This window comes from Ursus americanus, chromosome X, assembly GCF_024610735.1.
Source record: "Ursus americanus isolate L20-20 chromosome X, mUrsAme1.1.p, whole genome shotgun sequence".
NCBI classification, from domain to species: Eukaryota; Metazoa; Chordata; class Mammalia; order Carnivora; family Ursidae; genus Ursus; species Ursus americanus.
In genome coordinates this window covers 77877318-77899343 of record NC_142164.1, presented here as the reverse complement: position 1 = coordinate 77899343, position 22026 = coordinate 77877318, and the positions used below count along the sequence as shown (strand labels likewise).

Sequence of the window (22026 nt, the reverse complement as noted above, 5' to 3'; positions counted from 1 at the left end):
CTCATGCAAAAAATCGACAAAGAAACAAGAGCTTTGAATGCCATACTCGACAAGTTGGACCTCATAGATATATATAGATCATTACACCCCAGAACCAAACAATACTCATTCTATTCTAATGCCCATGGAACATTCTCAAGAATAGACCATGTTCTGGGTCACAAAACAGGTCTCAACTGACACCAAAAGACTGAAATTATTCCCTGCATATTCTCAGACCACAACGCTTTGAAAGTGGAACTCAACCACAAGGAAAAATTTGGAAGAAACTCAAACACTTGGAGAATAAGAACCATCCTGCTCAAAAATGATTTGATAAACCAGAAAATCAAAAATCAATTTAAACAATTTATGGAGACCAACGAGAATGAAAACACAATGGTCCAAAACCTATGGGATACTACAAAGGCAGTCCTAAGGGGGAAATACATAGCCACCCAAGCCTCACTCAAAAGAATAGAAAAATCTAAAATGCAGTTTTTATATTCTCACCTCAAGAAGCTGGAACAGTAACAGAGGGACAGGCCTAATCCACGCACGAGGAAGCAGTTGACCAAGATTAGAGCAGAAATCAATGAAATAGAAACCAGGAGTACAGCAGAGCAGATCAACAGAACTAGAAGCTGGTTCTTTGAGAGAATTAATAAAATTGACAGACCACTGGCAAGACTTATCCAAAAGAATAGAGAAAGGACCCAAATTAATAAAATTATGAATGAAAAAGGAGAGGTCACGACGAACACCATTGAAATTGGAAGGATTATTAGAAATTTTTATCAACAGCTATATGCCAATAAACTAAGCAATCTGGAAGAGATGGAATCCTTCCTGGAAACCTATAAACTACCAAGATTGAAACCAGAAGAAATTGATTTCTTTTTTTTTTTTTTAATGATTTTTTATTATATTATGTTAGTCACCATACAGTACATCCCCGGTTTCCGATGTAAGGCTCGATGATTCATTAGTTGTGTATAACACCCAGTGCACCATGCAATACGTGCCCTCCTTACTACCCATCACCGGTCTATCCCATTCCCCCACCCCCCTCCCCTCTGAAGTCCTCAGTTTGTTTCTCATAGTCCATAGTCTCTCATGTTTCATTCCCCCTTCTGATTACCCCCCCTTTCTTTATCCCTTTCTTCCCCTACTGATCATCCTAGTTCTTATGTTCCATAGATGAGAGAAATCATATGATAGTTGTCTTTCTCTGCTTGACTTATTTCACTTAGCATTATCTCCTCCAGTGCTGTCCATGTTGTAGCAAATGTTGAGAACTCGTTCTTTCTGATAGCTGAGTAATATTCCATTGTATATATGGACCACAGCTTCTTAATCCAGTCATCTGTTGAAGGGCATCTCGGCTCCTTCCACGATTTAGCTATTGTGGACATTGCTGCTATGAACATTGGGGTGCATATGGCCCTTCTCTTCACTACGTCTGTATCTTTGGGGTAAACACCCAGTAGTGCAATGGCTGGATCATAGGGTAGCTCAATTTTTAACTTTTTAAGGGACCTCCACACTGTTTTCCAGAGTGGCTGTACCAACTTGCATTCCCACCAACAATGTAGGAGGGATCCCCTTTCTCCACATCCTCTCCAACAATTGTTGTTTCTTGCCTTGTCTATTTTTGCCATTCTAACTGGCGTAAGGTGGTATCTCAGTGTGGTTTTGATTTGAATTTCCTTGATGGCTAATGATTTTGAACATTTTTTCATGTGTCTGTTAGCCATTTGTATGTCTTCATTGGAAAAGTGTCTGTTCATATCTTCTGCCCATTTTTTGATTTGTTTATTTGTTTCTCGTGTATTGAGTTTGAGAAGTTCTTTGTAGATCTTGGATACCAGTCCTTTATCTGTAGTGTCATTTGCAAATATATTCTCCCATTCCGTGGGCTGCCTCTTAGTTTTTCTGACTGTTTCCTTGGCTGTGCAGAAACTTTTAATCTTGATGAAGTCCCATAAATTCATTTTATCTTTTGTTTCTCTTGCCTTTGGGGATGTGTCATGAAAAAGGTTGCTTTGGCCGATGTCGTACAGGTTGTTGCCTATGTTCTCCTCTAGAATTTTGATAGATTCCTGTCTCACATTGAGGTCTTTCATCCATTTGGAGTTTATTTTTGTGTATGGTGTGAGATAGTGGTCAAGTTTCATGAAGAAATTGATTTCTTAAACAGGCCAATTAATTATGAAGAAATTGAGTCAGTGATAAACAACCTTCCAAATAACAAAACTCCAGGCCCGGACGGTTTTCCTGGGGAATTCTACCAAACATTCAAAGAAGAAATAATACCTATTCTCCTAAAGCTATTTCAAAAAATAGAAACAGAAGGAAAGCTACCAAACTCATTCTATGAGGCCACTATTACCTTGATCCCCAAACCAGGCAAAGACCCCATCAAAAAGGAGAATTACAGACCGATTTCCCTAATGAACATGGATGCCAAAATCCTCAACAAGATCCTGGATGATAGAATCCAACAGTACATTAAAAGGATTATCCATCATGACCAAGTGAGATTCATCCCTGGGATGCAAGCGGGGTTCAACATTCACAAATCTATCAGTGTCTTAGATTGTATCCAGAAAGAAAAATTCAAAATCATATGATTCTCTCAATAGATACAGAAAAAGCATTTGACAAAATACTGCATCCTTTCTTGATTAAAACCCTTCAGAGTGTAGGGATAGAGGGTACATTCCTCAATCTCATAAAAACCATCTATGAAAAGCCTACAGCAAATATAATTCTCAATGGGGAAGAGCTGGAAGCCTTTCCCTTAAGATCAGGAACACGACAAGGATGCCCACTCTCGCCACTATTATTCAACATAATACTAGAAGTTCTTGCAACAGCAATCAGACAGCAAAAAGGGATAAAAGGTATCCAAATCAGCAAAGAAGAAGTCAAACTGTCTCTCTCTGCAGATGACATGATACTCTATATGGAAAACCCAAAAGAATCCACTCCCAAACTATTGGAAGTTATAGAGCAATTCAGTAATGTGGCGGGATACAAAATCAATGCTCATAAATCAGTGGCATTTCTATACACCAACAGTGAGACTGAAGAAAGAGAAATTAGGGAATCCATCCCATTTACAATAGCACCAAAAACCATACGTTACCTTGGAATTAAATTAACCAGAGACGTAAAGGATCTATATTCTAGAAACTACAAATCACTCTTGAAAGACATTGAAGAAGACACAGAAAGATGGAAAAATATTCCATGCTCATGGATCGGAAGAATTAACATAGTTAAAATGTCCATGCTACCCAGAGCAATCTACACTTTCAATGCTATCCCGATCAAAATACCGATGACATTTTTCACAGAACTGGAACAAATAGTCCTTAAACTTGTATGGAACCAGAAAAGGCCCCGAATCGCCAAGGAACTGTTGAAAAGGAAAAACAAAGCTGGGGGCATCACAATGCCGGATTTCAAGCTGTACTACAAAGCTGTGATCACAAAGACAGCATGGTACTGGCACAAAAACAGACACATAGAACAATGGAACAGAATAGAGACCCCAGAAATGGACCCTCGGCTCCTTGGGCAACTAATCTTTGATAAAGCAGGAAAAAACATCCGGTGGAAAAAAGACAGTCTCTTCAATAAATGGTGACGGGAAAATTGGACAGCTACATGCAAAAGAATGAAACTTGACCACTCTCTCAAACCATACACAAAGACAAACTCCAATTGGATGAAAGACCTCGATGTGAGACAGGAATCCATCAAAATCCCAGAGGAGAACATAGGCAGCAACCTCTACGACATCGGCCATAACAACTTTTTTTCATGACACATCTCCAAAGGCAAGAGAAACAAAAGAAAAAATGAACTTGTGGGACTTCATCAAGATAAAAAGCTTCTGCAGAGCCAAGGACACAGTCAAAAAAACTAAGAGGCAGCCCACGGAATGGGAGAAGATATTTACAAATGATGCTACGATAAAATACTGGTAAACAAGATCTACAAGGAGGTTCTCAAACTCAATACGTAAGAAACAAATAAACAAATCATAAAATGGGCAGAAGATATGAACAGACACTTTTCCTATGATGACATACAAATGGCTAACCAATGAAAAAATGTTCAAAATCATTATCCATCAGGGAAATTCAAATCAAAACCACACTAAGATACCACCTTACGCCAGTTAGAATGGCAAAAATTGACAAGGCAAGAAACAACAATTGTTGGAGAGGATGTGGAGAAAGGGGATCCCTCCTACATTGTTGGTGGGAATGCAAGTTGGTATAGCCACTCTGGAAAACAGTGTGGAGGTCCCTTAAAAAGTTAAAAATTGAGCTACCCTATGACCCAGCCATTGCACTACTGGGTATTTACCCCTAAGATACAGACGTAGTGAAGAGAAGGGCCATATGCACCGCAATGTTCATAGCAGCAATGTCCACAATAGCTAAAACGTGGAAAGAGCCGAGATGCCCTTCAACAGATGAATGGATTAAGAAGCTGTGGTCCATATATACAATGGAATATTACTCAGCTATCAGAAAGAACGAGTTCTCAACATTTGCTGCAACATGGACAGCACTGGAGGAGATATTGCTAAGTGAAATAAGTCAAGCAGAGAAAGACAATTATATGATTTTTCTCATCTATGTAAGATAAGAACCAGGAAGATCGGTAGGGGAAGAAAGGGATAAAGAAAGGGGGGTAATCAGAAGGGGGAATGAAGCATGAGATACTATGGACTCTGAGAAACAAACTGAGGGCTTCAGAGGGGAGGGGGGCAGGGGAATGGGATGGACTGGTGATGGGTAGTTAGGAGGGCACGTATTGCATGGTGCACTGGGTGTTATACGCAACTAATGAATCATCGAACTTTACATCAGAAACCAGGGATGTTGTGTATGGTGACTAACATAATATAATAAAAAAATATTAAAAAAAAAGGCATGACAGCCAAATGCTATGTGAACTCTGCTAGATCCTGATTTAAATAAACCCACTGTAAAAATACCTTTTATTGTTTAGATAATTGAGGAAATTTTATTATGGACTTACTACTAATGTACAGGAATTATCAAATTATTACTAATTTTGTTGTTATTTTTGTTATATGAGAAAATGTATTTTTTAGAGATGTACATTAAAGTACATTGGGAGTGGGGAATGACACAATATCTAGGATTTGCTTTAAAGCACTATTTTGAAAAAAAAGAAAATAATCAAACATTGCAAAATCTTTATTTTATTTTATATGTTTTTTTTATTATATTATGTTAGTCACCATAGAGTACATCCCCGGTTTCCGATGTAAAGTTCGATGATTCATTAGTTGCAAATAACACCCAATGCACCATGCAATATGTGCCCTCCTTACTACCCATCACCGGTCTATCCCATTCCCCCGCCCCCCTCCCCTCTGAGGCCCTCAGTTTGTTTCTCATACTCCATAGTCTCTCATGCTTCATTGCCCCTTCTGATTACCCCCCCTTTTCTTTATCCCTTTCTTCCCCTACCGATCTTCCTAGTTCTTATGTTCCATAGATGAGAGAAATCCTATGATAATTGTCTTTCTCTGCTTGACTTATTTCACTTAGCATTATCTCCTCCAGTGCCGTCCATGTTGCAGCAAATGTTGAGAACTCGTTCTTTCTGATAGCTGAGTAATATTCCATTGCATATATGGACCACAACTTCTTAATCCAGTCATCTGTTGAAGGGCATCTCGGTTCCTTCCACGCTTTGGGTATTGTGGGCAATGCTGCTATGAACATTGGGGTGCATATGGCCCTTCTCTTCACTACGTCTGTGTCTTTGGGGTAAATACCCAGTAGTGCAATGGCTGGGTCATAGGGTAGCTCAATTTTTAACTTTTTAAGGGACCTCCACACTGTTTTCCAGAGTGGGTGTACCAACTTGCATTCCCACCAACAATCTAGGAGGGATCCCTTTTCTCCACATCCTCTCCAGCAATTGTCAAACATGGCAAAATTTTGATAATTGTTGATTCTTGGTGGTGGATGTATGGGAATTTATTCTACTGTTCTATTTTAATTAATGAAAAAAGTCAATGTCACAGAAAAAAAAAGAAGTTGGTAGTGGTACCAACCTAGATTTGAAGATTTCTTGGTTGATTAGCTGCTATTATTATTATTATTATTATTATCATTATTATTATAAAAACCTTTCTGTATAAGTAGTATGCAGATTCTAATCCTAGAATTAGAAGTAATTCAGGACACTGAAGTCTTTTTCTTTAAAGGTGATATTTTATTTGTTTAAAAATGATCTGAAGCAACAAGAACAAAGGGAAAAAGGGGCAGAAAGCTTATTTGAACAAATTACAGCTGAGAACTTCCCTAATCTGGGGAAGGAAACAGGTATTCAAGTCCAGAAGGCACAGAGAACTCCCCTGAAAATCAACAAAAACAGGCCAACACCAAGATATGACAGTGAACCTTGCAAAATATAAAGATAAAGAGAGAATTCTGAAAGCAGCTAGGGACAAAAGGTCTTTAACCTACAAGGGTAGACATATAAGGTTAGCAACTGACCTATCCACAAAAACATGGCAGGCCAGAAAGAAGTGGCATGAAATATTTAATCTGCTAAATTGAAAAAGTATGCAGCCAAGAATCCTTTATCCAGCAAGGCTGTCATTCAGAATAGAAGGAGAGATAAAGAGTTTCCAGGACAAGCAAAAACTAAAGGAGGTCATGAACACTAAACCAGTCCTGCAAGACATATTAAAGGGGACACTTCGAGCAGCAAAGAGAGACCAAAAGCAACAAAGACTAAAAAGGAACAGAGACAATCTACAGGAACAGCAACTTTACAGGTAATACAATGGCACTAAATTCACATCTATCAGTAATTACTCTGAATGTAAATGGACTAAATGCTCCAATTAAAAAACACAGGGTATCAGAATGGATTTTTAAAAAAGACCCATCAAAATGCTGCTTACAAGTGACTCATTTTAGAACCAAAGACACCTCCAGACTGAACATGAGCGGGTGGAGAACCATCCATCATGCTAATGGACATCAAAAGAAAGCTGGAGCAGCCATATTTACATCAGACAAACTAGATTTTTTTGGAGGAGGGGGAGGGGCAGAGGGAGAAAGAGAATCCCAAGCAGGCTCCACACCCAGCACAGAGCCCAACAAAGGGCTTGATCTCATGACCCTGAGATCACGACCCAAGCCGAAAATCACGAGTCAGATGCCCAACTGAATGAGCCACCAACTGAGCCACCCAGGCACCCTCAGACAACCTAGATTTTAAACCAAAGACTATAATAAAAGATGAAGAAGGGCGCTATATCACAAAAAAGGGATCTATCCAACAAGACCTAATAACTGTAAATATTTATGCCCCTAACTTGGACGCAGCTAAATACATAAGTGAATTAGTAACAAAATTAAAGAAACTCACTGAGAATAATATAACATTAGAGGACTTTAACACTCCACTCACTGCAATGGACAGATCATCTAAGCAGAAGATCAATAAGGAAACAATGGCTTTGAGAGACAGGCTGGAACAGAAGGACTTAACAGATTCAGAGCATTTCATCTTAAAGCAGCAGAATACACATTCTTCTCGAGTGCACATGGAACATTCTCCAGAACAGATCACATACTGGGTCACAAATCAGCCCTCAATCAGTACAAAAAGACTGAGATCATACCATGCATATTTCAGACCACAACACAATGAAACTTGAAGACAACCACAAGAAAAAATTTGGAAAGACCACAAACACATGAAAGTTAAAGAACATCATACTGAAGTATGAATGGGTTAACCAGGAAATTAAAGAAGAAATTAAAAAATACATGGTAGCAAATGGAAATGAAGTCATGACAGTCCAAAACCTTTGGGATGTAGCAAAGGCAGTCATAAGAGGGAAGTATATAGCAATACAGGTCTTCCTTAAGAAGCAAGAAAAGTCTCAAATACACAACCTAACCTTACACCTAAAGGAACTGGAAAAAGAACAGCAAATAAAGCCTAAAGCCCGCAGAAGGGAAATAATCAAGATTATAGCAGAAATAAGTGATATAGAAATTAAAAAAACCCAGCAGAACAGATCAACAAAACTAGGATCTGGTTCTTTGAAAAAATTCACAAAACTGATAAACCCCTAGCCAGACTCATCAAAAAGAGAAAGGACCCAAATATATAAAATCACGAACAAAAGAGGAGAGATCACAACACCAAAGAAATATAAACAATTAGAATATTATGAGCAATTATATGCCAACAAATAGTGCAATCTGGAAGAAATGGATACATTGCTAGAAACATATAAACTACCAAAAGGGAAACAGGAAGAAATAGAGAAGCTGAACAGACCCATAACCAGCAAAGAAATTGAATCAGTAATCAAAAACCTCCCAAAAAACAAAAGTCCAGGGCCGGATAGCTTCCCAGGGGAATTCTACCAAACATTTAAAGAAGAATTAATACCTTTTCTTCTGAAACTGTTCCAAAATATAGAAATGAAAGAAAAACTTCCAAACTCGTTCTACAGGGCCAGTATTACCTTGATTCCAAAACCAGTCAAAGACCCCACTACAGAAGAGAATTACAGACCAATATCCCTGATGAATATGGATGCAAAAATTCTCAACAAAATACTACTAATGGAATCCAACAGTCCATTAAAAGGATTATTCACCATGATCAAGCAGGATTTATTCCTGGGCTGCACAGGGGTGGTTCAATATTCACAAATCAATCAACGTGATATACCACATTAATAAAATAAAGGATAAAAACCATAAGATCCCTCCATAGAGGCAAAAAAAGCATTTGACAAAATACAGCATTCTTTCTTGATTAACACCCTCAACAAAGTAGGGATAGAAGGAATGTACCTCAACATTATAAAGTGCATATATGAAAGACCCACAGCTAATATCATCCTCAATGGGGAAAAACTGAGAGCTTTTTCCCTAACGTCAGGAACACGACAGGGATGTCCACTCTTACCACTGTTGTTCAATATAGTACTAGAAGTCCTAGCCTCAGCAGACAACAAAAAGAAATAAAAGTCATCCAAATCGGCAAGGAAGAGGTCAAATTTTCACTCTTCACAGATGACCTGATACTCTTTGTAGAAAATCTAAAAGATTCCACCAAAACATTGCAAACTGATAGAAAAATTCAGCAAAGTCACAGGATATTGTGACTCAACATACAGAATCAACATACAGAAATCTGTTGCATATCTATACACAAATAATGAAGCAGCAGAAAGAGAAATCAAGGAACTGATCCCGTTTACAATTGCACCAAAAATCACAATGTACCTAGGAATAAACCTAAACACAGAGGTAAAAGATCTGTACACTGAAAACTATAGAACACTTATGAAAGAAATTGAATAAGATACAAAGAAATGGAAAAACATTCTATATTCTTGGATTGGAAGAGCAAATATTGTTAAAATGTCTATATTACCTAAAGCAATCTACACATTCAGTGCAATCCCTATCAAAATAACACCAGCATTTTTCACAGAGCTGGAACAAACAATTCTAAAATTTGTATGTAACCAGAAAAGACCCGAATAGCCAAAGGAATGTTGAAAAGCAAAGTGGGAAGCATCATGATTCCAGACTTCAAGCTGTATTACAAAGCTGTAATCATCAAGACAGCATGGTACCAGCACAAAAACAGACACATAGATCAATGGAACAGAATAAAGAACCCAGAAATGGACCCACAACTACGTGATCAAGTAATTTTTAACAAAGCAGGAAAGAATATTCAATGGAAAAAAGAATGTGAAGAATGAAACTGGACCCCTTTCTTATACCATACATAAAAATAAATTCAAAATGGATGAAAGACCTAAATGTGAGGCAGGAAACCATCAAAATCCTAGAGGAGAACACAAGCAACAACCTCTTTGACCTCAGTTGCAACAACTTCTTAGTAGACATGTCTCTAGAGGCAAGGGAAACAAAAGCAAAAATGAAGTATTGGGACTTCATCAAAATGAAAACTTCTGGACAGTGAAGGAAACAATCGACAGAACTAAAAGGCAACAGACGAAATGTGAGATCTTTGTAAATGACATATCAGATAAAAGGTTAGTATCCAAAATCTACAAAGAATTTATCAATCTCAACACCCAAAAAATAAATAATCCAGTTAAGAAGTAGTCAGAAGACATGAATAGACACTTTTCCAAAGAAGACATCCAGATGGCTAACAAACACATGAAAAGATGCTCAACATCACTCATCATCAGGGAAATACAAATCAAAACCAACTGTGCCCTGCAAAATGTCTTTTTAAAAATTTTTTTAATTTAAATTTAATTTAGTCTTTGAATAGAACCTGGTTTGAATAAGCAAATTATAAGATATTTTTGGTATAATTGGGGGGAAATTTGAATAAGGATTTGGTACTAAATGATATGAGAAAATAAATGTTACTTTACTTAGGTGTCATAAAATGGTACTATGGTTATAGTAGAAGGAAGAAGTAGAAAAAATGTCATTTTCATGGAAATGCATACTGAACTATTTAGTATGTTATGATGGATGACAACAGCAAAAATGGCAAAGTTAAGGACCTCCAAACACTCATTCCTGAATTAAAACAATGAAAAAAACTGGTAAAAAAAAAAAAGAATAAACTTTTTCAGAATTCTGGAAATTAACTAAAGGCTTACAGCAACCCTCCAGTGGAGAATTCTAGTGGGGAAGTGAAGGCTGTGGAACAGGGGTGAGAGGGAAATATTTTACTATATACCCACATGTACGTTTTGTCCTTTTGGAATTTAATGGGGATCCACCCTAAGTAAATAATCAGAGACACCAACACATATAAATATGTTCACCCCAAATGTTATTAGTGATTGTGAAAACTTGGCAATAGGCTAAATGCCTCACATTAAAGAAGTCAGGTAAATAAGGTATATCCATAGGACATAATATTTCGTGGCCACTAAAATATTTATAAACAATGGCATAAGGACATACTTATGAAATAATATTTAAAAGGCCAGGTATATGTATTGGTTTTCAACTTTTACAGTCAACCCCTAGCTAATATAGAGTATTAATCACAAGGCAATGTAAATGCTAACAACCTTGACAATGTAAAGGAAAATGTACAGTTCACAGAAGGTCAGAAGAAGAAAGAAAGAATAGTGTGCTAGTGTCTGTATCTTAGAAAGTGGGTAATCAAGAGAGACTCACAGAAGCTGAGAGAAAGAGAAACAGAGGCTAAGTTGATACATCAAGAAATAGTGGTATAAAATCCTATTATCTTGAGTTTTGAAGGTAATGACCAGAAAAAAGAAAACAGGAGGTTGTCTCTCAGGCATGGGATTGGAGGTGAGGAAAGTAGAGGTGAAGACCATTGCATTTCATCCTAAACTCCTCTGTGCTATTTGATTTGCTACCAAATATACACATTAATTTGATTAAAAGTAAAAAAAAATTAAAACAAGATACAGGATTGTATACACAGTATAATTTCAACCATAAAAAGAAATATATAGGAAAAACAGATTTGAAGGAAACATGTCAAAACATTAACACAGGGGCTGCCTCTGGGTAGCAGAACCATGGGTGGTTTCTTCCTTACATGTTCTTCTATTTTCTGTACTTTCCAACTTTTCTATTTTGCTAATCAGCCAGAAACTATAGGAAAAAATACAATCGGAAAATAGTAACATTTGCTGACTGACTCACTAAGAGAACACTTCCTAGGATTACCCTACCACCCGATGCCTCAACCTCAAGCAAACAGCAGAAATGCCAGATAAGGATGGGTGGGGCCAGCAGGGGATTTCCTGGGGAACCATGGGTACTGAGGTTCCAGCACCCTCTGTGGCAGACTGTTGCAGTAATGGCTTTCAACTTGCTCACATCTCCCTGCAGCTCCCTCTCTCAAGAGATGTTATCTATATCTCCACCCCTGGAATTGAGGCTTGACCATGTTACTTGCTTTGGCCAGTGGGACAACGGAAAACATGACACAGGCAGAGGCTTGAAAAATGCTTGCAAACTGGGGCTTTCCCTCTCTTGCTAATGGACATGCTTCTGCTTTCTTGTGAAAAAGTTTGTGCTGGCTTCCTGGTGAACCAGGAGAGACCGCATGGAGAGAGGCACTAGCCACCCCAAATTAGGTCTAGACTCCTGAAGATCATCTTTTTAAACCACCCTGCCTGGGCCAAGCCAGTCCAGACTAGAACAATAACTTAGCCAACCTACAGAATCATGAGAAATGATCAGCTGTCACTGTTCTAAGCCACTAAGTTTGGAGTAGTCTGATAAGCAGCAAAAGCTAACTGACATACCCTCCAATGTGAAAACCACCCAACTAGTGAGATGAATAAAATTCTTTTATTACCCTCTAAACTCCATGTTCAACTCAATGATCATTCTTTCTTCCTTCCTCAGAGCTGGCCTCTCAGCCAGTACAGGTGACAGTCTAAGGAGTCTTGGGCCTTGTGGAGTTCAACAGTCAGCAGACTTTCCCTCATTTGACAACATATTACCAAAGGTCTGGGATGATGGTAGCAGAATGTTCTCAGAAGCCTCAGACTGCTTGCTGGAATCTGTTCAAGGTCTTCTTTTCATCTCAAGCCATATATCAGAAGCAACATGCTCCACTACCTCTGACTTGGCTGAACTGAGTGCATGAAGTGGGTCTTATTGATCATTTTCACTCCAGCACCTAACATGGTACCCTGGCACATAGGTGGTACCCAACAAATGTTTGCTGAATAAATAAATGAGTGACTGAATCATGTCTTCTTATGTTATATATCCCAACTACCTCCCAGCCTATTTTCCCCAAACCATACCTACAGAGTTTAAGGACAGAATACTGGATCACCTTTAGGACTCCATGGAGCATCATCTGAATTCTTCTTTTTCTTGGGTCGAGATTTCAAAGCAGGGTCATCATCATCAGACTCCAGGGAAGGGTAAACTGCAGTGAGAGGGAAAAGCAGAGTAAACTGAGATTTCATCCAGAAGGGTGAAGACAGAATGATACCTACATCTCAGCTCCTCCCACTCCCCTACCAGTAGACCCTTTACTTAATCCAGACTCAAATGCAGGAATCCCTGAATGTGCCACATACTTTTCACACCTTTCCACATTTGTACCTTTGCTGTAAATGTCCTTCTCTAAGTATCGCCTAATTCTGATTCACTCACTCAACATCCATTTAGTGAGTAACCTTCATGAGTTACTTTACTGACCCTGCAAAATTCAGCTCTAGGTTCACTTCCTAAATAAGCCTTCCTTATTCTCCTAATCTGATTCAGATGTCTCCTCAACTCTCCAGAGTATCCTGGGTATACCTCTACTGGAGTTGTTATATAGTATTTAAGAGTTGAAAAGTAAATACATCACCCCCAATTTACTGTGAGGGCAGGGATAAGTATTATTTGATTACAAATAAGGGAGCCTAACACAATGCAGAGAAGGTACTCAATAAATGTTGGCTGAAATGGAAAAAGAAATGCTATAACATTATTCACACAAAGGGAACAAAAAGACCACTTAGGCTGAACTGGCAACAAGATTACTGAAACTGATATGATCTGAATGGCAAAACACACATATACAATTATCTCATTTTATACACATATACACAAACATCCAGTTTTATCACACTCTCCTCGCAATCCACATGCAACACCTATAGGATTTAATGGGACAATGATGTAGATAGATTCTACTGATGAAGTCAAACGCTGTTGCTACTGCTTCTAAACCTAAAAGAGAAGCAAAGTGAGAGTGAAACTTCTTCCTAGTGATCCTGCTCCTGTTAATGACCAGCCTCAAATTTCTCTAGAATTCTGCTTCATCAGAGGAATCCAGTCTCATACTTCCTTCTAGTAGGACCTCTTTATAGGAAAATGAGTTCATTGTTCAGGCCTTCCTTTCTTGAACAAAGAAGTAAAACCCCTGTCTTCTGACCTTATTAAAGAATCTTCAAAAAAAAAAAAAAAAAAGAAGAGGGGTCATTGATTGTCCCTCAAAAGAAATGACTTCTGGTAAGAGTTGTTTGAGAAAGATCCTATACCTAATAGCCCCAGTGGCTGTCAATATTATTTTCTTGGGTCTGAAAGCGTTTTTCATCTCAAGGAAAGAAGCATGGTATGGTAGAAAAACCTTGAACCTAGGGATCAGATATTATTTTGAAATCCTGGACTGACCCACTAGCTTTGTGACTTAGGAAAACTTCTCTAGGTCTCACCATCTTCACCCACAAAATTGAAATAATATCACCTGCCTTGAGAAGTTGTGAGGATTGAGAGATAATAAGTATAAAGTAACATGCAAAAAGAAATTCCATTCTAAGGCTCATGTCTTATTCAAGAGAGGTTAAGATGTAGATAGGGGCGCCTGGGTGGTTCAGTCGTTAGGCGTCTGCCTTCGGCTTGGGGCATGATCCCGGCATTATGGGATCGAGCCCCACATCGGGCTCCTCTGCTGGGAGCCTGATTCTTCCTCTCCTACTCCCCCTGCTTGTGTTCCCTCTCTCTCTGGCTGTCTCTGTCAAATAAATAAATAAAAAATCTTAAAAAAAAAAGATGTAGATAATAAGTAAGTCTAGAAATTTAAAGAAAATACAAGTTAAGATACACATATTAAAAATATAAAGGTAGAAGGAGTGATGCCCCCCAAATGGAGTTAGGAGCTTCAAGTATTTGTCCTTCCACTGTAGCAGCTGTAGAGCTAGCAAGAACTGTTAAGAATAAACATTGTGGGTAGCTAAATTGTGGAAGGAGCGGAGATGCCCTTCAACAGATGACTGGATAAAGAAGATGTGGTCCATATAAACAATGGAATATTACTCAGCCATCAGAAAGAACGATTACACAACATTTGCAGCAACATGGAAGGGACTGGAGGAGATTATGCTAAGTGAAATAAGTCAAGCAGAGAAAGACAATTATCATATGGTTTCACTCATTTATGGAACATAAGAAATAGGAAGATCGGTAGGAGAAGGAAGGGAAGAATGAAGGGGGGGTAAACAGAAGGGGGAATGAACCATGAGAGACTATGGACTCTGGGAAACAAACTAAGGGCTTCAGAGGGGAGGGGGTAGGGGAATGGGATAGGCCGGTGATGGGTATTAAGGAGGGCACATATTGCATGGTGCACTGGGTGTTATACGCAAATAATGAATCATGGAACATTACATCAAAAACTAAGGATATACTGTATGGTGACTAACATAACATAATAAAAAATTATTATAAAAAAATAAACATTGTGGGGACCTGGAATACAATAAAAAACTTACAACAAGGCGAATGCTTAACAACAACAAAAAAGTCTGCTTAGTTTGGTATTTAAGTAAATTTCTGTCAAGAAATCTCAGTTGACCACTGAGGCTACAGAATGGATTCTTCAGTGACCACACACAAAAGGACACAGTCTACAGAAGTCCTTTGGAAAATCACTAAACAAACAGATAACTGTAGCTCACAATAAGCAACAACAGCAAACTGGGGAGGAAAATCTGACTTCCAGAGTTACCACATTATATAATATTCAAAATGTCTCAGCTTCGGAAAAACTTATGAGGCATGCAAAGAGACAAGAAAGTATGTCCTACTTACAGAAAAAAAAATTGATAAAAACTCTCCCTGAGGAAGCTGACATTGGACTTACTATACGAAGGACTTTAAATCAACTGTCCTATATGATCAAAGAGAGCCATGTTTCAACAACAACAACAACAACAACAAAATAGAATATAAATAAGGAGATAGAAAAGACAAAAAGGAACTAAATAGAAATTCTGGAGCTGAAAAGTACAACGTGGTGGTGAAAAATTCACTACAGGGATTTAATAGCAGATTTTGAGCAGGCAGAAGAAATAATCAGTGAATGTGAAGAAAGCACAATTAAAATTATCCAGTCTGATGAGCACAAAGAAAGAAGAAAAAATGAACAGAGGCAAAGGGACCTGTGGGACGCTATCAGGCTTACCAAAGTATTCATATGGGGGAAGATGGAGAAGAAGAGGCAGAAAGACTATATGAAGGTATAATGGCCAAAAACTTTCCAAACTTTATGAAATACATGAAGATAAACATCTAAGAAACTCAGTGAATTCCAAGTAGGATAAACTCAGAGAGCCACACTGAGCTACATTATATTTAAACAGTCAATACATAAAAACAAGGAGAAATTTTGAAAGCACCAAGACACAAGCAATTTCTCATCTCAGAGGATCCACAATAAGATTAACAATCAATTCCAATCAGAAACAGTGGAGACCAGCAGGCATTTAGGTGATATATTTAAAACGCTGAAATAAAAAAGCTGTCAATCAAGAATAATATATTAAGTAAAACTAACCTTCAAAAATGAAGGCAAATTAAGACATTCTCAAGGAGACAAAATCTTAGAGAGTTTGTCATTAGTAAACCTGCCCTTTAAGAAATACTGAATAGAGTCCATCAGGTTGAAATGAAAGGATGTTAGACAGTAACTCAAAGTTACATAAAGAAACAAAAACCACCAGTAGAAGTAAGTATAGACGTATATATACAAGCCCATATTGTTGTAATTTGTGTTTTCTGACTCCTCTTTTTGTTTGCTATATGATTTAGAATTCCAGTGCATACAATAATAACTATAAATCTACATCAGTAGAAACACAATACATAAAGCTTTAAGTTGTGACAAAAATAACAGATGCGGTAAGAAAACTGTATACAAACAAAGTCTTTGTATTTTATGGAAGTGAAATGGTACTGATTCAAACTAAAGTTATATAGCTAAGATACTAATAATAATCTCCAGGGCTTACCCTACGGAAAAAAAAAACCTTAAAAACATTAAAAAATGAGGAGTAAATCAAATCGGTACACTATTAAAAAAATCAATTAAACCAAAAGAAAGCAGTAACAAGGAAATGAGGAACAAAATGATACAACACATGGAAAACAAATAGCAAAATAGAAATAAGTCATTCCCCATTGGTAATCACTTTAAATGTAAATGGATTAAGTAAACTAAATCCAAAGCTAACAGAAGGAAGGAAATAATAAAGATCAGAGCAGAGATAAATTCAATCGAGAATAAAAAACAATAGAGAGAATCAGTGACACCAAAAGTTGGTTCTTTGAGAAAAGATCAACGACATAGACAAGTTTGAACTAGAGTGACCAAAAAAAGGACACAAACACCTAAAATGAGAAATTAAAATGGGGACATTACTGCAGACCTTCCAGAAATAAAAAGAACTGTAAGAGAATATTATGAACAATTGTATGCCAACAAATTAGATAAACTATATGAAATAGACAAATTCCTAGAAGCACACATATCACTTAAACTGACATAAAAAGAAATGGAAAATCTCAACTAACTATAACAAATACAGAGATTGAATCAGTAATCAAAAAGCTTCTGGAACTGGAGGGGATTATGCTAAATGAAATAAATCAAACAGAGAAAGACAATTATCATATGGTTTCACTCATATGTGGAACATAAGCAATAGCACGGAGGACCATAGGGGAAGGGAGGGAAATCCTTGAAAGGGGAGAAATCAAAGAGGGAGACAAACCATGACAGGCTATGGACCCCAGGAAACAAACTGAGGGTTTCAGAGGGGAGGGGGGTGAGGGGATAGGGTAACAGGGTGATGGGTACTAAGAAGGGTACATGTTGTGATGATCACTGGATGTTATATGCAACTAATGAACCACTGAACACTACATCAAAAACTAATGATGTACTATATAGTGGCTAACTGAATGTAATAAAAAAAAAAGAAAATTCCAGTAAAAAACAAGTAATCAAAAAGCTTCCATCAAGGCTTCACTGGTGATTTCTACCAAGCATTTAAAGAAAAATTAATACCAATCCTTATCAAATTCTTCCAAGAAATAGAAGAGGAGGGAACACATTCTAACTCATACCTTTGAGGCCCTCATATCAAAGACAGAAAAAGATACTACAGGAAAAGAAAACTACAGACAATACGCTTTATGAATATTGATGAAAAAATCCTCAATCAAATACTAGCAAATTCAGCAGTCTATTAAAAGGATTACACACCATGACCAAGAGGAATTTATCCCAGGAATGCAAGAGTGGTTCAAAGTAAGAAAATTAAACAACAAAATTAATCTATCAATGCATGACGGATAAAGAAAATGTGGTATATGTGTAATGGAAAACTAATCAGCCATAAAAAAGAAGGAAGTCCTACCATTTGCAACAACATGGACAGACCTTGAGGGTATTATGCGAAGTGAAATAAGTCAGAGAAAGGTAAATACTGTAATGATCTTGCTTATATGTGGAACTTAAAAGAAAAAATCCAAATTCATAGAAAAAGAGATCAGATTTGTGGTTACCAGAGGCAGAAACTGGGCAGTGGGGGAATTAAATGAAGATGGTCAAAAGGTACAAACTTCCAGTTATAAGATAAATACATACTAGGATTAGTGTACAACATGACAACTATAGTTAATGCAACTGTCTGGTTTATTTGAAAGTTGCTAAGAGAATAGATCCTAAAAGTTCTCATCACAGGGGAGAAAAACCTCTTTTTTTCTTTTTTCGTAACTATATGAGACCATGGATGTTAATTAAACATACTGTGGTAATAATCTCACAATATATGTAAGTCACGTCATTATACCGTACACTTTAAACTTATACAATGCTGTATGTCAATTATTTCTCAATAAAACTGAAAGAAAAGAAAAAAGGAATATTTTTCAAAATTATGAAAGAAAAAATTAAATTCATTTGAATTTTAATGACAAAAATATATTTCCTTTTCCTAAAAAAGGAAAGTCAGTATAATACACACATTAATAAAATGAAGGAAAACACATAATCATCTCAGTTGATGCAGGCAAAGAATGACAAAACCCATCACCCATTCAAGATAAAAACATTCAGAAAACTAGAAAAGGGCACTTCTTCAATACAATAACAGGCACTCATAAAAACCCACAGGTAACATCACACTTAAAAGTGAAAGACTAGGGGTGCCCGGGTAGCTCAGTTGGTTAAGCATCTGCCTTCAGCTCAGGTCATGATCCCAGGTGCTGGGATTGAGTCCTCCACTGGGCTCCTGGCTCAGCAGGGAGCCTGCTTCTCCCTCTGCTTGTGCTCTCTTTCTCTCTGACAAATGAATAAATAAAATCTTTTTTAAAAATATCTGTTGTATTTCTATATACTAGCAAAGAACAATCTGTAAAGACTATTAAGAAAACAACTCCATTCACAATAGCATCAAGAAGAATAAAGCAAATAAGTTTTAACCAAGGAGGTATGAGACTTATATACTGAAAACCACAAAACATTACCGAAATTGAAGCCCTAAATAAATGGAAAACCACCCCATGTTCATTGATTGGATGTCTTAATATTGTTAAGATGGCAATAATACCCAAAGCATTCTACAAATTCAATGCAATTCCTATCAAAATACCAATGGCATTTTTTTGTAGAAATGGAAAAGCTGATCCCCAAATTCCAATGGGACCCAAAATAGCAAAAACAATCTTAAAAAAGAACAAAGTTGGAGGATTCCATTTCCCAATTTTAAAACTTAATACAAAGCTACAATGATCCTACATTGTAGTCCTGGTATAAGGATAAATATATAGATCAATGGAATAGAATTGAGAGTCCAGAAAAAAAAAACCCTACATCTATAGTCAATTGATTTTTTTAGAGAGAGAGAACAAGAGAAAGAGAGCATGTGTGAGGGGAGATTGGGGGGGAGGGAAGGGCAGAGGGAGAGGGAGAGTGAGAATCTTAAGCAGGCTCCAAGCCCAGTGCAGAGCCCAACACAGGGCTTGATCTCACAACCCTGACATCATGACCTGAGCTGAAATCAAGAGTCAAATGCTTAACCACCTGAGCCACCCCAGCTACCCAAAAATCAACTGATTTTTGACGAGGGTGCCAAGACCATCCTATGGGGACAGGGCAGTCTCTTTACAGGTGTTACAGGGGCACCTGCATGGCTCAGTCGGTTACTCATCTGCCTTTGGCTCAGGTCATGATCTCAGGGTCCTGGGATGGAGTCCTGCACTGGGCTCCTCGCTCAGTGGGGAGTCTGCTTCTCCCTCTGCCCCTCCTCCCTGCTTGTGCTCTCTCTCTATCTCAAATAAATAAATAATACCTTTAAAAAAAACCTAAAAAAACCCCTGGTCTTATACAAAGAAAAACAGTAAAATTTTAACTCAACTGACAAAAAAAAGATAAATTAAAATAAAATATTAAAATTTATTCAAACAATCCAAATGAGGGGGAGAAATGAAAAAGAAAGAAACAAAAAGCAGAGGAAACAAATATAAATGACATAATAAAATGGTAAGCCTTTATCTGAACCTATCATTAGTTCCATTAAATGTAAATGGTCTAAAAATAGATTATCAATAAGGATTTTTTTTAAAAACCACAAGATTCAACTAAATGCCAGCTACAAAAAACTCACATTAAATGAAATCACATAGATAGGTTAAAAATAAAAGGATAGGTCAGCCACTTAAATTTCCCCTGAAAAATACCTAGCATTTTGTGCATTTTTAATTTGTCAAAATGTCATTGTTTCTTAGTTTGTTTTTCAGCACTACATCTGAGATCCATAAGTTTCTGTGTGTAAATCTAGCTCATTATTTCTATGCTAACATTTATCATTCTTGACTTCTCCTTTCCCCAAGGGATGGGCATCAAGGCCCCCTATAGGAATATTGGCATACTTGTCTCCTGATGGATCTGTGGGAGATACTGTCCGGACTACATGTTCCACAGTGAGATTTCACAATTAATGTTCCTGTCACCAGACTGTACCAGTTTGGTCCCACCACATCCCTGCAAGCACTGAAGTCAGAATTCTAAATTACACTAAGTGATTATGCGGTTGTATCCATTTGCATTTTCTTGCTGATAAGTGAGGTGTATAGATGTTTCCTGACCTCCAATGAATGGGTCAGTTCAATCTTAGAAGCTTATTTTCCTTTCCTTTTTTCAAACAGTGAATGCCAGTTTCCTCTTGGATTAGTTGAGAGAAATGAGGCCTCATCTTATTCTCAATTATTCAGTGAATAGCAGTGAGAACAGATTCAAGCTTTTTTTCTCTTAATTCTGTGTGAATGTGAATCAAATATCACTTGGGAACCAAAGATAAATGATACAGACTGAGTTCTGGGTCATGGTAAATATAAATGAATGAATGAATGAATGAATGAATGAATGAATGAATAAAGAAATGAGGATAGAAAAAGATATACCATACCAACATTAATTAAAGAAAGCTGGATTGACTATATCGTCAGACAAAGTAACTTTACACCAAGGAAAATTACCTAGGATAGGAAATAACATAATAACATAATGACAAGAAGACATAACCATCAATCAACTTGATCTAATTGAAATTTATAGAACACTTAATCCAACACTAGTAGAATACACATTCTTCTCAAGTTCACAGTGCAAAATTATCAACATAGACTAAACCCTGAGTAATAAAACAAATGGTAGTAAAAATTAAATAAAACCAAAAGCAGGTCCTTTGAGAAGATCCATTAAATTGATAAAATGCCAGCAAGAATGACAAAGAAAAAAAGACAATGGGGCGCCTGAGTGGCGCAGTCGTTAAGAGTCTGCCTTTGGCTCAGGGCGTGATCCCTGCGTTCTGGGATCGAGCCCCGCATCAGACTCCTCTGCTGGGAGCCTGCTTCTTCCTCTCCCACTCCCCCTGCTTGTGTTCCCTCTCTCACTGGCTGTCACTCTCTGTCAAATAAATAAAATCTTTAAAAAAAAAGACAAGACACAAATTACTAATATCAAGAATAAAAAGAGAGGTATGCTAAAGACCTCATAGACATTAAAAGGATAATAGGAGGATATTACAAACAACTCTGCAACCATAAGTTTTACAACTTAGCTGAAATGAATCAATGTCCTGAATGATACAAACTATTAAAACTCACCCAAGGAGAAACAGATAACCTGAATAATCCTACACCTACTAAAGAAAATAAAACCATAGTT

General features: G+C 37.3%; 1 protein-coding gene across 4 annotated transcripts in view; it reads right to left on the bottom strand.

Annotated features, from left to right (window-relative positions):
* Positions 1 to 22026, bottom strand: part of PHF8 (PHD finger protein 8) — a 104997-nt gene that overhangs the window by 10731 nt on the left and 72240 nt on the right. For all 4 annotated transcript variants that reach the window (XM_045799339.2, XM_045799340.2, XM_045799337.2 and 1 more), the window contains one exon: positions 12856 to 12951. In XM_045799339.2, the coding sequence (XP_045655295.1) occupies positions 12856 to 12951 (96 nt within the window). The remainder of the gene's footprint in view (positions 1 to 12855; positions 12952 to 22026) is intronic.